This window comes from Littorina saxatilis, linkage group LG17 (genome assembly GCF_037325665.1).
Source record: "Littorina saxatilis isolate snail1 linkage group LG17, US_GU_Lsax_2.0, whole genome shotgun sequence".
In the NCBI taxonomy this organism is placed as follows: Eukaryota; Metazoa; Mollusca; class Gastropoda; order Littorinimorpha; family Littorinidae; genus Littorina; species Littorina saxatilis.
The window spans coordinates 57,976,160-57,995,569 of NC_090261.1; the positions used below are offsets into that span (position 1 = coordinate 57,976,160).

The 19,410-nt window shown below is 39.8% G+C and overlaps 1 protein-coding gene and 1 long non-coding RNA gene across 2 annotated transcripts in view; one reads left to right on the forward strand and one right to left on the reverse strand.

The window, feature by feature from the left end:
* The window catches only part of LOC138951782 (uncharacterized), a 65,186-nt gene that overhangs the window by 14,061 nt on the left and 31,715 nt on the right, over positions 1–19,410 (reverse strand). The window lies entirely within an intron of this gene.
* On the forward strand, positions 158–13,985 carry LOC138951780 (E3 ubiquitin-protein ligase FANCL-like). The gene is made up of 13 exons (XM_070323329.1): positions 158–303; positions 895–1,014; positions 2,396–2,452; positions 2,908–2,999; positions 4,579–4,675; positions 5,404–5,469; positions 6,585–6,735; positions 7,580–7,663; positions 8,741–8,786; positions 9,223–9,304; positions 10,754–10,870; positions 11,615–11,686; positions 12,366–13,985. The coding sequence occupies exons 1-13, from the start codon at positions 217–219 to the stop codon at positions 12,393–12,395; spliced, it is 1,101 nt and encodes a 366-aa protein (XP_070179430.1). The 5' UTR covers positions 158–216; the 3' UTR covers positions 12,396–13,985.

Consider the following 19,410-nt stretch of genomic DNA (forward strand, 5'->3'; position numbering starts at 1 on the left):
TTGCTGCTGTTCTTTAGGATGTAAACTTATGTGATTTATTCTCGATACACATTGAAAAGGGCGTGTACCTGCCTCACATTTGTTCGCCACAATTCCAGTTACAAATTTACAAATACAAGAAAAGCTTACTGTTGTGGTTCAGGGGACACAACCACAGTGTGACAAATTCCGCGAAATTCAACGAGCATAAAAACCGTATGCTTCTGACAGTGAAAAATGGATACTCTGGTATCCTTTCCATGCCTGCTTCCAGTGCAAGTGCTTGGATCAGCTATTGTTTATGATGGTTATCTTCATGTCAGAGTAGGTGCCTTTCTTCCCTCAGCAAAGTCCACCAACTTTAGCCATCTCGGCAATGGCCAATGTCACTCTGTGAGTCTGTCTAGAGCTAGAATCTATCTCAGATTCTCGATCACTAGACCAGTACAACTAAGTAATTTTTGCTGGATAACTTGGCCTCGCACTGTAGTCGGCCATTTCGTTATTATAATTTCCCTTGAATATGTAAATAAAGTTTATTGAATAAATCAAATTCCAAAGTCAAAATTGTTGATTTTCTTCACGATTTTGCCTTGAGCAGTGTGACAGATATTGGTACCAGCTTGGAAAAGCTTGCTTAAATTTGAGACATTCACTCATTGTTCTTAAATGTTACCGTTTGTCTCCTAGCATTCCTCGGATTATGCCTTGGGAGAGCACACATATTACATGCAATATTATGCAACGTCACACATACTCTCTTTGCTGTAGATTGGGCTGTACGATAACATGTAATTTGTATTGTATGTATGGGGAGATTTATATAGCGCTTGACGTTCTCTAAGTGCTTTACATATTAATATATGCACTTTAAAAAATGTTGCATATCTATATATAAACTGAATAAAACTGCAGGGTGAGGAGTACAGAATCCGTGTGAGCCTGCCTGAAGCAGACAACATTGAAGGACTGCAACTTGACTGTGAATGGCGACTGCAGTGTTTGCTGTCAGAGCATCATGATGTCCTCAGTCAGGCATGTTCCCTGTGGTTGTTTGTGTTTAATGTGCAATCATGTCAATCTCCTGAATTAGCCCAGTGAAAGCAAGTCTGCAGATCACAGTTCACATACAAACTAAGGCCAAAAAAAAAAAAGGTCTGTTTACGGTAACATAGGCCAAAAAAATAGGGTCGGTAGGTCGGGTTTTTTTTTTCCCAAATGCCAAAAAAAAGTCTAGGGTCGCGCGAAAAAACTAGGGTCGGTCGGGTTACCGTAAACAGACCTTTTTTTTTGGGGCCTAAAGTGTACATAATGTGTACAATTTCGGCGTAGCATGCTACTACTGCTACGTTTTAAGGGCAATTGCTACGCCAAACTAAGGATTGCTACGCTTAAACAAATAATCACAGGCATGCTAACAGTTTCCTCTTTTTGAGAGTCCTGGTACTCATTTCTGCCTTCCACTCCGTGTGGCGGTAATAAAATAGGTCATAAAACATAATCTATACTGAAAGGTGGTACTGCAGATGTACTCTCTAAAAAGTCTTGTGAGTAATAAGGACATTTATGGGAAATCAGAATTCCTCTGCTGTAACCTCATGCATTCATGAGTAGCACATGGACCAATCGCTGAGTAGTGTCAGAGATTGTTCCAGCTAGCTAAGGTGGATGATTTCCCCTTGACCTCACGCGGTCACTCTTTTCTTTGTCTCGCTACAGACATCATTTTGACTTTCTCTCTACTCTTGACTTATCTTTCGTCTTTATGTTCCTGCATTATCATGAAACTTTATTAAAGATCTCTATTCTTGTGCAAGATGGCATAAATGCGGATGTGGGAATACATTAAGAAAATCGCAGCTACTCTCTAACACCATTTGCTCTGCTGAAAATTCCCCCAAAATCTATATTGCTACTCTTGAGGCTTAAATCACAATGGTTGGCAGCTAGGTCTGCTTAATGGACCCCACCCCCCACCCCCCACCCCCCATCACCCAATTAAAGACTTCTCCCTCTTTCATAGCCTTGCTTTTCCAGATTTTCTGTACAGCGTCTGTAATTTGTAACTATAAAATGTACCTACATTTTTAATACTCCCACCCTTTTCAAGATTTTCTGAGTTGTACTAGTGGTCTTAAAAGAGGAACTTACACTGTTTAAATTGAAGTGTTTAGGGCTTTTCTTCATTTCGACATCGCACTTGTGTAGTTGTAGAGGCATGCCTCCCACCAGCATATTTATTGCATTCTCAATAACCGTTTAAGTGAAGAGTAACAATAATTGCCATTGCCAGCATAAGTGTTGAATGTGACATTTACAGTTTGAGAGTCTCTCATTATCAGCATATGACCTTATTGAAACACAGTTAACGGAATTCATTGTCTCATATATATATATGTCTGACTTCTTGTTTCAGAGGCTGAAACATTGTAAAGACTTGACATCATATCTGAAAGAAGTCAAATCTGTGGTGGTAAGTTATGATTCAGTACACATGTATGACTCGCAGTCGCACACACGCACGCACAGGCACGCACGCAATCACACATACACACACACACACACACACACACACACACACACACATAACACCCCCCCCCCACCCCACCCACACACATGACAACTGACAACACACAAGTTTATCATTTTGTTATAGATCTGTATTCAACTTTCAAGTAATTCAATTAAACTTGTGGTTCACTTTTCTGCACATCACAAGCTAAAACTTACAAAGATGTTCATGCACACTTATAACTCATTAACTGGCTACTACTGAGGCAGTTAAACTGGATTTTTTTTAAGCCTATAGATATCTTGCAAAGTGAGATGACCACACATTAAGTTTAATGCATTAATGTTAATTAAATCATTTAAAAAAAAGTGTTAGACATATAATACATTGACTATACAAGTGTTTTTGTTTTCCAGGAGTGTTTGATAGAGCAAACGCCAGCATCCCAAAGTTCTGTGGCTCAAAGTCGAAAGATTGTGGAAGAAATGGAGAAAATCGGATGGGAAAAGTAGATATATATATCATTTGTCATAACCTTCTATTACTTGTTTTAATCTTGACAAAGGTTTATTGTTTTCCAGCCATGGAAAGTATTGAATTTGTCAACTAGTAGTTGATTTGCTTTAGGTATTGAAACTAATTAATAACACAGTTTACAAGCAAATGACAGTAGCTTAGTATGTATAAAAAAAATAAATAAAAAAAAAGGTTGTTTGCAATGACAGTGAGTGCAAAATGTCACAGTTAGGCTACAGTAAATGAACATTTAAAGGATGTAACTGTAAGGTTATACTGAAATGATGTTTGTGTATAATTCCATTTTTCAAAATAACTCTGTCAGAATTATCAGTGGCCTTGAGGAGTAGGAGCCCCTGTATGGTGTGTACTGCAGACAGATTTTTTTCACAACATCCGGAGCACGCTCGATCACACCTCTGACGAGCTGTATCCCACGATCCGTACAAAAAACCAACTCTGATGTGTATGCAATGGCATGCGCACACAATATGATACCCTTTTCTTTCGAAAATCAGTGTTCACGAGTTCATCAGAGTTCAGAATTTGTTGTGGAAAGGATCACATGTTTTGATCGAGGTCACGTTTGGTTTGAGGTCACGTGAGTTTAGGAAAACACATGTGCTTAGCGAACACTTCCAGTGATCAGCAAGCCATCTCTGGAGATTCGGGGCTCTGATGATTATATTTTCGAAAGAAAAATGGTATCATATCTAGCGCATGCCGCATTAGCATACACATCGCAGTCAGTTGCTCATGCCAATCGCAGGATAGAGCCAATGAGAAGCGCAGATGTAACGTGAAAAACCTGTCTGCGGTAGAGGGGCTCCTTCTTCTCAAGACCACCAAAATTCCTGACAAGAGTTATGTCCAGAAAACGTCTATTGAGTTGACACAAAAACAACTGAGGTTAATAGTACAGTGTTTTAAAACCCAATATTTGTTCCTGTTTACTTGTTCTTTTATCACTTGATACGCAAACAAATAGATTTTTATAGGAGTTAGGACAGTATATTTACCCTGTGCTTGCTTTTGTTTACTTGTTCTATCATCAGGAAGTGTGTGTGTGTGTCACGGTATGTCTGTGTGTGTGTGTCACAGTATGTCTGTGTGTGTGTGTGTCACAGTGTGTGTGTGTGTGTCACGGTATGTCTGTGTGTGTGTGTCACGGTGTGTGTGTGTGTCACGGTATGTCTGTGTGTGTGTGTCACGGTATGTCTGTGTGTGTGTGTCACGGTATGTCTGTGTGTGTGTGTCACGGTGTGTGTGTGTGTGTCACGGTATGTCTGTGTGTGTGTGTCACGGTGTGTGTGTGTCACGGTATGTCTGTGTGTGTGTGTCACGGTGTGTGTGTGTGTGTCACGGTATGTCTGTGTGTGTGTGTCACGGTGTGTGTGTGTGTCACGGTATGTCTGTGTGTGTGTGTCACGGTATGTCTGTGTGTGTGTGTCACGGTGTGTGTGTGTGTGTCACGGTATGTCTGTGTGTGTGTCACGGTGTGTGTGTGGACACATGCACAAACTTTTGTCTGACAGAACTGTTATTAAAGTTGATGTGATGTTTCAACACAGGTTGGTGAACGTGGATGCCAGCTTTCAGAATCTGACTCTGCAGTGTGAGGATGCTGCTCATCGGCAGCACAGGCTGATTGTGCATCTCGGTGCACAGGTTAGTTACGCAGAAGGGGTCTATGCCGACCAAAAGTGGGTGTATTCCCTGTAGGTGCATTTCCTGTAGGCCTTTTACCTGTATACAGGGAATACACCCGGGTGGATTTCTTGTAGAGTTTTGCCGTTTTCGCTGAAAGTCACGTTATGCTTAGCGACATCGGTAGAATTTGATGTTTTCGATCTTTTGGGGTATTTCTTAGAAATTCGAATCGATTGGCTGAATGCAGTACATGAATTCAACAGCAGCAGACAACATCAGCCAGACCCTATCACAAACCACTCTCTGTTTCTGACAGGTGTGAGCTGTCTACTGACGCAAAAGAAACTTAGAGCTTTTATAAATAGCTCACGCTCTAGGCTGGGAGACAGTCTGTCAGTACAGAGCAGCTGCCATGAAAGGGGGACTACTGCATCACCATGTCACAATGATTCTCTTAAAATGTTGTTTGATACAATAAATGAATAGGGAATCTTATTTCTTTCCAGTGAGGTGAGGGTATGTGAGATTTCCTTTTTGTAATAAAACTGGAGAGAAAAAAGAAAACGCCTGTAAATGCTGCATGAACAAGAAATCTGATATTCTCCCATTCCCAAGTGTGTGTGTGTGTGTGTGTGTGTGTGTGTGTGTGTGTGTGTGTGTGTGTGTGCATGCAGTTGTGCATACGTGTGTGTGTCTGGTGACAGTTGCATTTTGTTTACTAATAAAGATTTTTTTGTGATGTGCAGGACTCCACACCTCCTCAGTGTGTAGCTGATCTGCCAGGGAAGTTCAGTTTCCAGTGGAGTGCCAAAGTAAGTCAGAACAGCTAGCTTAACTCATTGTCTCCCAGGTACGGATATATCCGTACCCACTTTCTATGGCTCTATCTGACCAGGTACGGATATATCCGCACCCACTCCTATGGCTCTATCTGACCAGGTACGGATATATCCGCTCAGACTGTTAGCTTCAGTCGTTTCCTGTAACGTCGATCTAACACCTGCATTCCAGCGGGTTGATACACAGTTACTACAATTCTGAGTGACCTGCTGCAACACAGTTGGTCTCGGCAACAACAAAAAACTTGGTCAACATAGGTGGGGTAGAAAGTGTTAAAAGAGTACAGAATACTAGGTGCTTGAATTTAGGATAAGAACTGCTGCAGGCGTTACTGGCTAAATGAAATTGACAGTCGTTGCATTTGCTGACGGGACTTGCTGAGCTGGCCCCTTTTATACTCTCAGAGAGCGCTGCAGGCTGGCAGCAAGGATTAGGGGGGTCGGGGTAACACTGAGGAGGGAAGGTGGGGGTGACAGGAAGGAAGGTGGGGGTGACTGAGTGCCTGCAACTCTGGGCTAGTAGGGCCCTCCCGCTGCACTATAGTAAACTTCTGCTTCTATCAGAACTTGCTCAGAAACAATTTCATGATGAAGTGTCATTACCTTTGGTGTGTAATTGGCACAGGAAGTTATTGTTTTGTACTGTTCACCTTTCATTTGACTCTCCCATGGTCATTTGTATCCAACTGTCGCATTTGATTTTACCCCCTTTAAGCCCCCCTCTTCCCTCCCTCCCGCCTTTTAAATTTTTGTTGTTGTTAGATTTTCTGTTCACAATCACAGCATCTGCAGATTAACGTCTATTTATTCTCAGATTATTGGAGGTCTTACAAGCGGGGTTCCACTGTCCCATCGACAATCCATCCACAATCCAGCTATTCCACTTCTCTCATACTCAATGGTTTTCATGTTTGATTTTTTTAATTTTTTTTTAGGTAGATCTCATCTCTATTTCAGGCCTGTAGCAGGAGAACAAAGTCTAAAACACTCAAAGTAATTGTTTTTTCTAGTTTTGCTTTCTGTGTCAGGCTTATATGAGCGACTTGATTCAAAGTAATTGTTTTTTCTTGTTTTGCTTTCTGTGTCAGGGTCATGTGAGTGACTTGATGAAGCAGTTTGAAGCAGCATTGGTCAGGTACCAACAGTTCTGGGACGCTGTGGAGTCGGTGGATCAGAAAACGTGGGTGCTGGAACCAGACACGCCTTCCTTCTCTGCCTGCAGCAGGCGCATTGCTCTCAGTAAGCATCAGAACTGTTCATGTGAAAGCATCCACACGGCCTGTGAGATCTGAAATACAGTTTCGTCCCCATTGCAGAAAGAGACCATAACCAAGAGAATTGGTGCTTTCGATCATAGCGTTAAGATTGATTTGAAACGTGTTGATGAGTCATGTTGCTGAGAGAGTTCTGCCAGAAAATAAATCTCTTTGTTCACTGTAACTTGCCTCACAAAAGTAGAGCTGATGAGTTGGTTATCCCCTTCAGGGGGGGGGGGGGGGGGGGGGAAAGAGAGAGAGGAAAAGATGGCCAGATGATTAAATGACAGTTTCTGAGCTCAGGTGGCCCTAGATTGCAGCATTTTGCTTCCTTGAAAAAAAAATTCCGGGGGGGCACCTCTAGCATGTTCGGGCGCTTTGTGCCCTCAATTAGATTGCTTTGCCCCCTCAATTCAGGCGCAAAGCGCCTTCAAGTTTGTGCAAAAAAAGTTTGGGTGTGCCCCCCCCTTCCTTAAGATCCTGGATCCGCCCTTGTATGGAAGCGCAAAAGTCACCCTGTCAGTGTCCCACAGAGAAAGGGGTTGGTTAGAGTTACAGTAATCACTCTGGTTTCAGACACTTAAGGGCAGACACCACAGAGAAAGGGGTTGGTTAGAGTTACAGTAATCACTCTGGTTTGAGACACTTAAGGGCAGACACCACAGGGAAACGGGTTGGTTAGAGTTACAGTAATCACTCTGGTTTGAGACATTTAAATGGCACAAAGGAGGGGACAGGAATTCCAAGGAGAGGCAAGGAAAGGAAAAATATGTGTATGTGTGTGTACCTTTGATTGACATCTTCAGTAATTTGTTTTAACCCAACAGGTCCAGGTACCTCAGTTCAGATCACTGTGGATCCTAGACATCCCACCTCCATGCCTGAGTGTCGCTTCCTCGGGGCTGATCAAGGTACAGGAGCTCTTTTGCCAGATCTTCTTTCTGTTCCTTTTGTCTTCTGTTGTAACCCCCTTTTAAGACTGCAAAACATCTAAGAAAATTAATTCTTAACAGGGAGGTTATTTTACAGATGTTGTCAACAGCAACACTGCAAACGCAAAGTGTTAAAAGAGGGGAAAATCTTAACAGGGGGGTTACGCTGTGTACGGTTCTGGTTTTATTGAGTCACTTGAGAAAAAGTGACGCTATGTAATCGGTCAGTGTTAGTCTGTCCGGCCGGCCGGCCGGCCGTCCGTAGACACCACCTTAACGTTGGACTTTTCTCGGAAACTATCAAAGCGATCGGGCTCATATTTTGTTTAGTCGTGACCTCCAATGACCTCTACACTTTAACGATGGTTTCGTTGACCTTTGACCTTTTTCAAGGTCACAGGTCAGCGTCAAAGGAAAAATTAGACATTTTATATCTTTTCTCGGAAACTATCAAAGCGATCGGGCTCATATTTTGTTTAGTCGTGACCTCCAATGACCTCTACACTTTAACGATGGTTTCGTTGACCTTTGACCTTTTTCAAGGTCACAGGTCAGCGTCAAAGGAAAAATTAGACATTTTATATCTTTGACAAAGTTCATCGTATGTGATTGAAACTTTGTAGGATTATTCTTTACATCAAAGTATTTACATCTGTAGCCTTTTACGAACGTTATCAGAAAAACAAGGGAGATAACTAGCCTTTTCTGTTCGGCAACACACAACTTAACGTTGGGCTTTTCTCGGAAACTATAAAAGTGACCGGGCTCAAATTTTATGTGAACGTGACTCATTGTGTTGTGAATAGCAATTTCTTCCTGTCCATCTGATGCCTCATATAATATTCAGAACTGCGAAAGTGACTCGATCGAGCGTTTGCTCTTCTTGTTTCAATTGGAAGCACACTTAACTTTTGTTGAACACAGCAATATGTCTCTTCCAGCATGTATTACGGGTGAGTTCAGGAGGACGACTTGATTGCGATGGTGAAAAGAGAAGTTCAAAATAGCCATATTTAAAAGAGTACTCAGCTATGCTTGATTTTTTTTTGTGTGCAGTCATAAATCCATTGAAGGACAAGCTCAACTCCAACATCCACCTTTGGTAAGTGAAGTAATAATATATTGCTGTTCATTCATTTCAGAATGTTTGTTTGTTCATCACTTCATGTGTGTATTTGTTTGTATGGTTTGCAGTAAAATCTGCTGCTGCTTCATCAAACTGTTTTGAGGGGGAAAAATACAGACCTGTGCTGAAGCAGTGTTTGTCTGGAACCAGCCATTTTTTGATGCTGTGGCAGTGGTGGATAGGACAACAGCCAAGTTACATGTACTTTGCATTCTTTATTTCATCTTTTGGTTTCTTCTTCTTTCTTTGTGTGTATACTATTGTGTCTTTCTTTGTGTGTATACTACTGTGTCTTTCTTTGTGTGTGTACTATTGTGTCTTTCTTTGTGTGTGTACTATTGTGTCTTTCTTTGTGTGTATACTATTGTGTCTTTCTTTGTGTGTGTACTATTGTGTCTTTGTTTCATTGCAGGGATAACAGCAGCTCCTTGGTCAGCAATCTGGAAACACTACTAGAAGTCTCTTTCCCCTCCCCCACAAACTCAAAGAAAGAAGTGAGCTTTATTTAACTCTTTCATGCCCATACACTCTACTTTTTACATTTAGTCAAGTTTTGACTAAATGTTTTAACATAGAGGGGGGAATCGAGACGAGGGTCGTGGTGTATGTCTGTCTGTCTGTGTGTGTGTGTAGAGCAATTCAGACTAAACTACCGGACCGATCTTTATGAAATTTGACATGAGAGTTCCTGGGTATGATATCCTCAGACTTTTTTTTCATTTTTTTGATAAATATCTTTGATGACGTCATATCCGGCTTTTCGTGAAAGTTGAGGCGGCACTGTCACGCTCTCATTTTTCAACCAAATTAGTTGAAATTTTGGTCAAGTAATCTCCGACGAAGCCCGGACTTCGGTATTGCATTTCAGCTTGGTGGCTTAAAAATTAATTAATGACTTTGGTCATTAGAAATCTGAAAATTGTAACAAAAAAATATTTTTATAAAACGATCCAAATTTACGTTCATCTTATTCTCCATCATTTTCTGATTCCAAAAACATAAATATGTTATATTTGGATTAAAAACAAGCTCTGAAAATTAAAAATATAAAAATTATTATCAAAATTAAATTTTCGAAATCACTTTAAAAACACTTTCATCTTATTCCTTGTCGGTTCCTGATTCCAAAAACATATAGATATGATATGTTTGGATTGAAAACACGCTCAGAAAGTTAAAACGAAGAGAGGTACAGAAAAGCGTGCTATCCTTCTCAGCGCAACTACTACCCCGCTCTTCTTGTCAATTTCACTGCCTTTGCCATGAGCGGTGGACTGACGATGCTACGAGTATACGGTCTTGCTGCGTTGCATTGCGTTCAGTTTCATTCTGTGAGTTCGACAGCTACTTGACTAAATGTTGTATTTTCGCCTTACGCGACTTGTTTACATCTCGAGCTGACTTTTGTAAAACTAGTAGCCTGACAAAATCACAATTTCGGCCTTCAACTGCTCATATCTTTAGAATCAGTGGATCAATGAAATTTCTTTGATGAAAGCTAAATATTCATTCTTTCCTTTGACAAGTAAATAAAAGGATGTCAAGGCTAATATATGCTGTTGTTAAATTGGGACGTCCAAGCTGTTGAGGTTATATGTGTCCTGCTCAGTAATATGTGCAACCTCAGATGACAATAATTTTGGGGACAACATCAAAACAGAAAGAAAGAAAGAAAAATGGAGTTATCCAAGGGTTTGAAGTTATGCGAGGGGCTGGTTGTCATAGGAACAGGTATGTTGGCGTTTTCAACTGGAACTTGACATAACAAGTAAACATTGTCTTTTTTTCACCTTCGCCTTAGGGCTGAGAATAAACATTGTGTGCTAAAGTTAATCTCTTCTTGTTTCAATCCTACAATGTTTATTATGAGTGAGGTATAAAACATATTTTGAACAAGAATTGCATGTAGATCAAGACAAATGTGTACTTTCCTGTCTTTGCAGGATTTCAGCCTGGAGTGTGGGATCTGCTACAGTTATCGCCTTGGAGACGAGATCCCTGACAAAGTTTGTGATGACACTCACTGTGGGCAGCCGTTCCATCACTCCTGTTTGTACGAGGTTAGGAGCGAAATGATACTTTAATGCTGACACATTCATACACATTTTCTGAAACCACGATTTTCTTGACATGTATACAACTTGATTTTTGGAACAACTTGAATCTTTCTGGTCTTTGGCTGTGTTTTGCGTAGGAAGAATTTTAAAGACATACAATATCAATTAAAAATCACAACAACTCTGTTTGACTCTTTTTCGAAGTGAAATCTCTTGACGTCAAAAGCCAAACAAAGTTTGAGAAGACGTTAAAACGTGAACCATGCATACAAATTCTGTCACTTCTTCTGCATGAGTCCCGAGGAAGTGACAAAGGATTGCGAGAGCGACGTTTGTCTCTGTGACTTTAACCCTTCAGGAATAGAAAGTTAATCATAAGGTCAACTCCAGGCTGTGCATGTATCGGTATCGTATATATCATTAATGCTGCTTTGGAAAATGTATGGTTTTCCCCCTTTTTGAGTTGACAAAACAACTGAAAGAAAAGAAAGAAGCAGTGAGGGGGAGAGAGGGAATCAACCAAATTTCTACCAGCAAAATGTTTTGAAATAAAATAAAGGCCTCAAGTGATTATGATAGACCAGTGAAATGAGATCACATATGTTTTTTGCATAACAGTGTTGTCAACAGAAAAGCAAACCACATACTGACATAGAAATGTGTGGTTAACTGAAGAGTAATCCTCTCATTGTGCTTGTTTCACCTCACCTTTTTCATGATATTAACTGTCAATTGCTGTGATTTCAGTGGATGCGTTCATTACCGTCCTGTCAGCAGAGCTTCAATACCATTTTTGGAGAATGCCCTTTCTGTACCAAGGTGGGTCCTTTTGCCGAACGTGTTCGATATTTCTTACCTCTTTTTTTTTCTGAGAGTCCTGCATATAAGGTACAGTGGAACTCACCTTTTAAGAAAATCAGTTCTTAAAAAGGACGGAGTCTTAAAATGGAGGTAAAATTACAGAGGTTATGAACAAAAAGTCTGAGAAAACAAGGTGTTATAAGAGAGGGAATCTTAAATTGGGCGTCTTGAAAGGGGGTTCCACCGTACTGAATGAAAAAACAGCAAGATTTATGAACATTTTGCTTCCGTTTGTTTTTGTGTTACTGCTTTATGTAGTCGTCAGCTGTGTGTGTCTGTATGTATGTGTTTGAGTGTGTGAGTGTGTGTGTTTGTGTGTGTGTGTGTGTGTGTGTGTGTGTGTGTGTGAGTGAGTGTGTGTGTGTGAGAGAGTGTGTGAGTGAGTGTGTGTGTGTGTGTGTGTGTGTATGTGAGAGAGATTTACAATGACTGACAATTCTTTACTTTTCGAAGGTAGCAAGAATAAGCATAGATCTATATGCTTGTTTTGCATCTGGCCCTCGCCCTAAACAGGGACTACTCTGCTATTACAACTACTAAGAGAGAGAGAGACAGAGAGAGATTAGTGTTGTATTTAATTGTCTGATCCATGTTCCCTTCCAGAGAGTAACAATTTGCTCTGATTTCTGTGTTTCAGCCTATCACCATAAAGTTACCAACAAAATGACACCAGTGTGCAGGGACCCACAATGCAACTGCATGAGCGTGTGTGTGTGTGTGCGTGTGTGTGTATGTGTGTGTATGTGCATGTGTGTTTGTGTGGTGTTGCTGAGTGTGTGCATGTATGTTTGAGTTCCTGTGTATTTTTGTGTGATTGAAGAAATTTGACGCCAACATTAAAAACAAATGATAGAAACTTGACACTTGCATTTTCGTTTTTGCTGTACAGTCAATTTAAAAAACAAAAAGAAGTAAATGTGTGATTATGTGTTATAAATTGTAGACTCTTTCACAGACAGGCCCTCTCTCTCTCTCTGTCTTTATTCTGTTCTGTCTTTCTTTTCTTTCCCTCTCGTTTTCTTTCTTTCTTCATCTCTGCGGGGTTTTTTTTTTCTGTTTTTTTTCTTTGTTTGTTTGTTTGTTTATTTCTTCTTTTTACATTTAGTCAAGTTTTGACTAAATGTTTTAACATAGAGGGGGGAATCGAGACGAGGGTCGTGGTGTATATGTGTGTGTGTCTGTCTGTCTGTCTGTCTGTCTGTCTGTCTGTGTGTGTGTTTAGAGCGATTCAGACTAAACTACTGGGCCGATCTTTATGAAATTTGACATGAGAGTTCCTGGGTATGAGATCCCCGGATTTTTTTTTCTTTTTTTCGATAAATATCCGTCATATCCGGCTTTTTGTAAAAGTTGAGGCGGCACTGTCACACCCTCATTTTTCAATTAAATTGATTGAAACTTTGGCAAATCAATCTTCGACGAAGGCCGGGGTTTGGTATTGCATTTCAGCTTGGTGGCTTAAAAACTAATGAGTGAGTTTGGTAATTGAAAATCGGAAACTTGTAATTAAAATTATTTTTTTATTAAACGATCCAAAAACAATTTCATCTTATTCGTCGTCATTTTCTGATTCCAAAAACATATACATATGTTATATTTGGATTAAAAACAATCTCTGAAAATTAAAAATATAAAAATTATGATCAAAATTAAATTTCCGAAATCGATTCAAAAACTATTTCATCTTATTCCTTGTCGGTTCCTGATTCCAAAAACATATAGATATGATATGTTTGGATTACGAACACGCTCAGAAAGTTAAAACGAAGAGAGGTACAGTAAAGCGTGCTATGAAACAGAGCGCAACCGCTGCCGCGCCAAACAGGCTCGTCACTTTCACTGCCTTTTGCACTAGCGGCGGACTACGCTCAGTTTCATTCTGTGAGTTCCACAGCTTGACTAAATGTAGTAATTTCGCCTTACGCGACTTGTTTTTTCTTTTTATCGGTCTGTCTTTCTGTTTGTCTTTTTTTCTTTTTCTGTATCGTTTGTTTGTTTATTTGCTAAATGTATAAGCTAGGGTTGTAAATATCCGTACTGTGGATTTTCAGGGAAATGGTTTATGTCCTTTCTTTTTTGACCATGCATTCTTCTGTAAAATAAAAAGGGGTGAGAGAAAAGCTGTTATTAGCTTAGAATTTCGATCCCACTTTTTAATCAAAGTTATTGGCATCATAAAGTTATGTATTCCGAACATGTTCAGGTGGAATTTGGATCTTGTTTTTCTGTAAGGGTTTGTGTGCATTTGTCGAAATGAGTGCTTTGTTCTAATAAATCAATTGTTTTCATTAATGAAAACCTGGACTGAAGTATTCCTCTCTGTCTGTCGGTCAGTCTGCCTATCTGCCTCTTTGTCTGTCTGTCCGTATGTCTGTCAGTCTGTCTGTTTGTCTGTCTGTCTATCTGTCTGTTTGCCTGTCTGTCAGTATGTCTGTCAGTATGTCTGTCTGTTTGTCTACCTGTCTGTGTATCTGTTTGTCTGACTGTGTGTCAGTCTGTCTGTCAGTCTGAGAGAAAGGGAGAATGTACGTTCTGGCTCACCGATTCCGACAGACCCTAAATATTAACGCAAAATAGGCTTCTGGACTAAACTTTTACTAAAATGAAACATGCGACAAAATCAGAAAAATACTGCATAAATCCATACAAAAAAAAATACAGTAAAGTAAGGTTGTTTTGAACCAATGCCGGGTCTGTCGGAATCAGTAACCCAGAACGTACATTCTCCCTTTCTCTCTGTGCAACGCTAAATTTAGTTTCCATTGAAATATTAACTAGTTGCAGCCAGCGTGCGTATTGATCCAACAATCTGCCCTTCGTCGGCTAGCCATAACTACCGTATTGATCTGGTAAAAACAAACAGCAAGCCTGTCTTCTATATTCCTCCAATGGCAAGACAAGATTAAATCATGTGATAGCAACAGTTACGTCACGTCCGCCCAACACTTGGTGTTGATAGTAACATAGCCTGGTGATTTTGCCATTTCATTCCGGACTTGCCTGCCGTGCAGTTGTGTTTTCTGTGAGAGAAGTGTTTTTACTGTCACTATATTTGCTAAATATTTATGTCTCAAGATAGCATTTCTGAAGAATTAGAGAGAGAAATTCTTGAATCACAAGTTGCTCATCAAAATCTATTAGATTTTTCAACACAGTCATCAACTTTAATTTTACATTCACCAACTATGGTTTTACCGGAATCATTGAGTGAATGGAATTCTGAGCAGTTTTTAACTATTGAAGAGCACCTCAGTTACCTCAACAATTTTGTTGAAGTATTATCGCAAATGAAAAATGAAGGGCCATCTCAGAGTGGAAAACTACCTAAATTTCCTTCACGCCCAAAACGGAAACTTTCAGATTTGTATGGAGGAAAACCAAAGAAAACCAAAACAACAATGACGTTCAATGAACTCCACGAATATTTAAAGTCAAAAATTGTTGATGTAAGCATGAAAGTTAGGAAGGAAGTGTTCTTTTTTAATCCGGAAGATATCACATCATCAGCAAGTGCCATTGAAAAGTTAGTTGAGGGATATAGACACATACAAAGACAGGAGGCAACTTCAATGGGCTTCAATTTGCAATATGGAATGGTTCTAGAAATCGCATTTAAGTTTTATGAAGCAGAACAAGGCATTCATAATGAGACCTGGGATGGCTGGTTGGAAAGAAACGTTAAAATTTCTTCTACGTATGCACGGAGATTGAGGGAGATTGCCCGTTTACTATTTCCATACAGAGCCAAATTCAGCACAGTTGGGATGTCTTTTTATGAAGTCTTCAACATGAGAAAAGAACTCAAAACCATGTTTGAAAAGAATGAGGATATCAGGCTTTATTGGGCTGAGAAAGTGACGTCAATGGTTCCAAATATACATCAACAGCAATCACAAGAGTAGGCTGCAATCAGGTCACGCAACTGCCAGTTGCGCCAAAATAGGTCAACACCCTGCTTCGCGATTGGGCTGAGAAAGTGACGTCAATGGTTCCAAATATACATCAACAGCAATCACAAGAGTAGGAAAAAAGAGTTAGAGCTAACACTGCAATCAGGTCACGCAACTGCCAGTTGCGCCAAAATAGGTCAACACCCTGCTTCGCTTCGCTTCGCTTCGCTTCGCTTCAAAGGCTGCCTTCGGGCGGCCGCCGAGTGCACTTTATGCAAATGACTTGTTTATTGAATCAAGCTTTGACAAGTGTACTTGGTGGCTGCTTTGAAACTCAACAAAGCCTTCTCCCCTTTCACAAGCAACGTCCTTGTCCCCGCTGCAGTCAAAACAAAGCTGTCATAGCGGGTTTTCCCGATTGACAAAAATTCTTATTACACACTCAGACTATTTGCGTTTGTTCTCCAGTGTCCAATTGCATAAGAATATTCTGGTGATGAATAAACGCGCTTTGTGTCATTAGCATCTAAAGATTTCTTGTTTACAATAGTTGTGTTGATCTGATGAAGCGCGGAACTGATCTTAGGGTTGTCATGGTGAAACACTCGCTTCTGAAACAGTGCTTCCTTGTAGTTATCATGCGATATGCTCGACTTTACAACCTGTTTGCTTACACCCTTTGCTTTTTTAACCACCCCTTTCTCACTTGCAACACTGTACATCTTTGCACGCAATCCAACATACTCCTTAATTATCTTCCCATTCATTTCATCTTTCATCTTTCCAATAACCTTCTTGTTAACATTTGAGTGCAATGGTGATTCTTTAGGGTAGTCGCAAGTGTCATAAAAAGAATCTTTTCCTTTTACTGCAGGACTTTCAGCTTCTAGATCTTTGTAAATGTCATCCGCTGGAATGTCAAGTAAGAATGAATCTGTGTCTGTGTAAAGTACTCTCGATTTGGGATATCTTGGTTTCAAATAATCATACAAAAACTCAAGCATCAACAGTTTTGACAACTCTAGCACAGTAAAGCCTATGAATACTGGTTTGTCAAGCTTGACTACAAGTTTTTTCATTAAGATACCATACAGCTGTTCATGAAAGTATTTAAAGTCTTGATACTGTGGTTTGGATGTCAGCTTGATGGCCTCATTTTCTCTTGTAACAAGTCTAACATCCTTTCTCTTGTGTGGGTTTTCCATTGTCTTACCAAAGCAACTGTTGTTCATCAGTTTAAAAAAGTCTTTCTCTGATGCATCAGCGGCTTTGGTTCTCAGTTCTGTGTTTTTCATGATGTAAGGTTTCATAAACTGTTCTTGATCAAATAAAATTATACGATGAACAGCCTTCAAAATTAATCCATGTCTAATGTAAAACTGTAACAGTCTGTGGTGACACACATACTTCTTTTTGTGAAACAGATTGGGCACCAGCTTTGGAGGTTCTCTTGGGTTTACTTTTAACCTCTCAGCCGCTAAAGGATAATCATTATGTAGATCATGAAGTGATAGTGGATAGTCTAAGTCAACTTCTAGTATCCATCCCTTTCGACTGTCTGGGCCTGCTTTTAATATTGTCAGCACAACACATTGTGAAAATGGTCCTGAATAGATCTTAAAGTTCCGAAGTGGAAGCGTCTGACACATTGCCCAACCATACAAATTGTTTGCATCTAGATACATGATGTAATTAGAAGGTTTCATAGGATCAAAGTCGTCCAAGTATTTGTTGTTGGCTTTGCAGTAATTGTGTGAAGCCATACTGATTCCTCCACGTAGTCCATTTTCAATCATCTGAAGTGTAGGTAGATCTGATAGCAAGTCAATCTTTACTCCTGTAAATCTAAGAAATGCATCCCAGCTCATGCCTGGTGCAGATATGTAATGTGAAGGATCTAGATTGTAGTGCTTCATACATGTTCTTCTGTAATTCTCAAATATATCTGCAAGTAAACAAACATCAGCCAACAAATATTGATCATGATAATCACCCATTGTATTACATCCTAATTTATTCCATGCAGTCTTAGCGTGTTCATAGTCTTCGTCACTTATACCTTTACCCTTCAGCCGTGAGAAGTAAGCATCCTTTGGTGGTAACTCATCTTCATCAAACCTCTCCCACGAATCCATGTATTCATATGGATAGACTCCCTTTCTAACTAAGTCACTGTCAAAGTACTTACATGTGATTGGGAAAGCAGTTAGTGATGAAGATAAAGACTCAAGTGTTCCCATCAGATGTTGAGCAGAATCGTAGAAGTATAAACTATTCAGAGTAAAGGCCATGTACTTTTCTGAAGACTGCGCAATGCATCTTGCTTTGTATTCATCAGTTACTGCCTGCATGATCAGATGTGAATCATAACCGCGCAAGTTATGGAAGAAGATTGGAAGCTTCCAAGTCTTAGGATCAAACTTTAATTGTAGATTACATTTGCTGTGTGCTGCTCCTCGGAACTGCCCACTTACATGATCATGATCTCTTACTATTGGATTGTCTGTGTTTGGTGTTAGACTTTGTTCGCATATCCAACACTGTGTGGTAGAGTTAAACTGTTCTTGGTCTTCAGGTTTCATAACAATGTCTGAAAGATTCAGTTGTTTGGAGCAGTCATTTCGCACTTGGTTCATTTGCTGTAAGAAGTTCTTTGCTGCATTAGGTCCTCTGTACAATTGCGGTTTAGAATGTTTACCATCTGAACTAACAACAATAAATGCATATGAACAGACTTGATGATTACTTAGAGTTACTGTTTTAGGTAGGTCTTTTGGTAAAGGTCCTTCATATGGCACAATGATAGATTCAAAGTCAGCATAAACAACATAAGGATTTTTCTGTAGTTTGCATACATTCTTAAAATACACTTTGCTGTCTGGCGGTGGTGTTGTTAACTTCACAACCGCATCATCAACGCTCTTACAATGTTGCTTGTGTATAAGTGCTGCATGAATTGATGGAATACGCAAGAGACATCGCCTACAAAAGTCTTGTTTACTATTGTGATTGCTTGTGCTCGCCATCAGTCTACTCATTGTACGAATCAAAGTGTAATGATATTTTACACCATCAGTCATTAGTAACATGTCAACATGGTTAGTATCACAATCACCAATCGTTGGTGAGTTCTTTGATATTCTGACTGGTTTCAGTTCATCTTCCTCATCCCACGTGTAAACATTTACGGTGATGGGTTTGTTTTGCTGTTCAAATTTGTCAATGCTTGTAATGCTGACAGGAAATTCAATACCAGTAAAGTTTAGTTTATTTCTGTATGCATGATAGTTAGACACTCTTTCTGCATTTTTCTTTACACTGTACAGTCTTGCCAGAACACACCACATAAAACATTTGTCATCATCATTCTTTATGTTCAGCACAGCACGTTTTTTGACAAGAGCAGGAGGTAAAGGTATGTAACTTCTACCTCTGATGGGGGCAAATTTACTTAGCTTCAATTCTATTTTTATAATTTCACCTTCTGACCATCCGGATCCTTTCATCTTTGCATCCTCTGCAGCTTGCTCAAACCGTTTCATCATTTCATCTGCCCAGTTTCCATTCAATTCTGCCATAGAATTAAGTGCTAGTTGTCTGGTTGAAACATGAACTTCTAGCACCTCATCACTGACTGTTTTGTATTTTATTAAACTGACTATCTGCACTTTTACTGGAGGTTCAATCAACAAATTGTTTGGAATTTGTTCAATGGCGTCTTGCACACTGGACTGCACATTTTGAGGATCCGTTACTTGTAATTCAACGGTGTCAAATACTGTCGATAAAGAT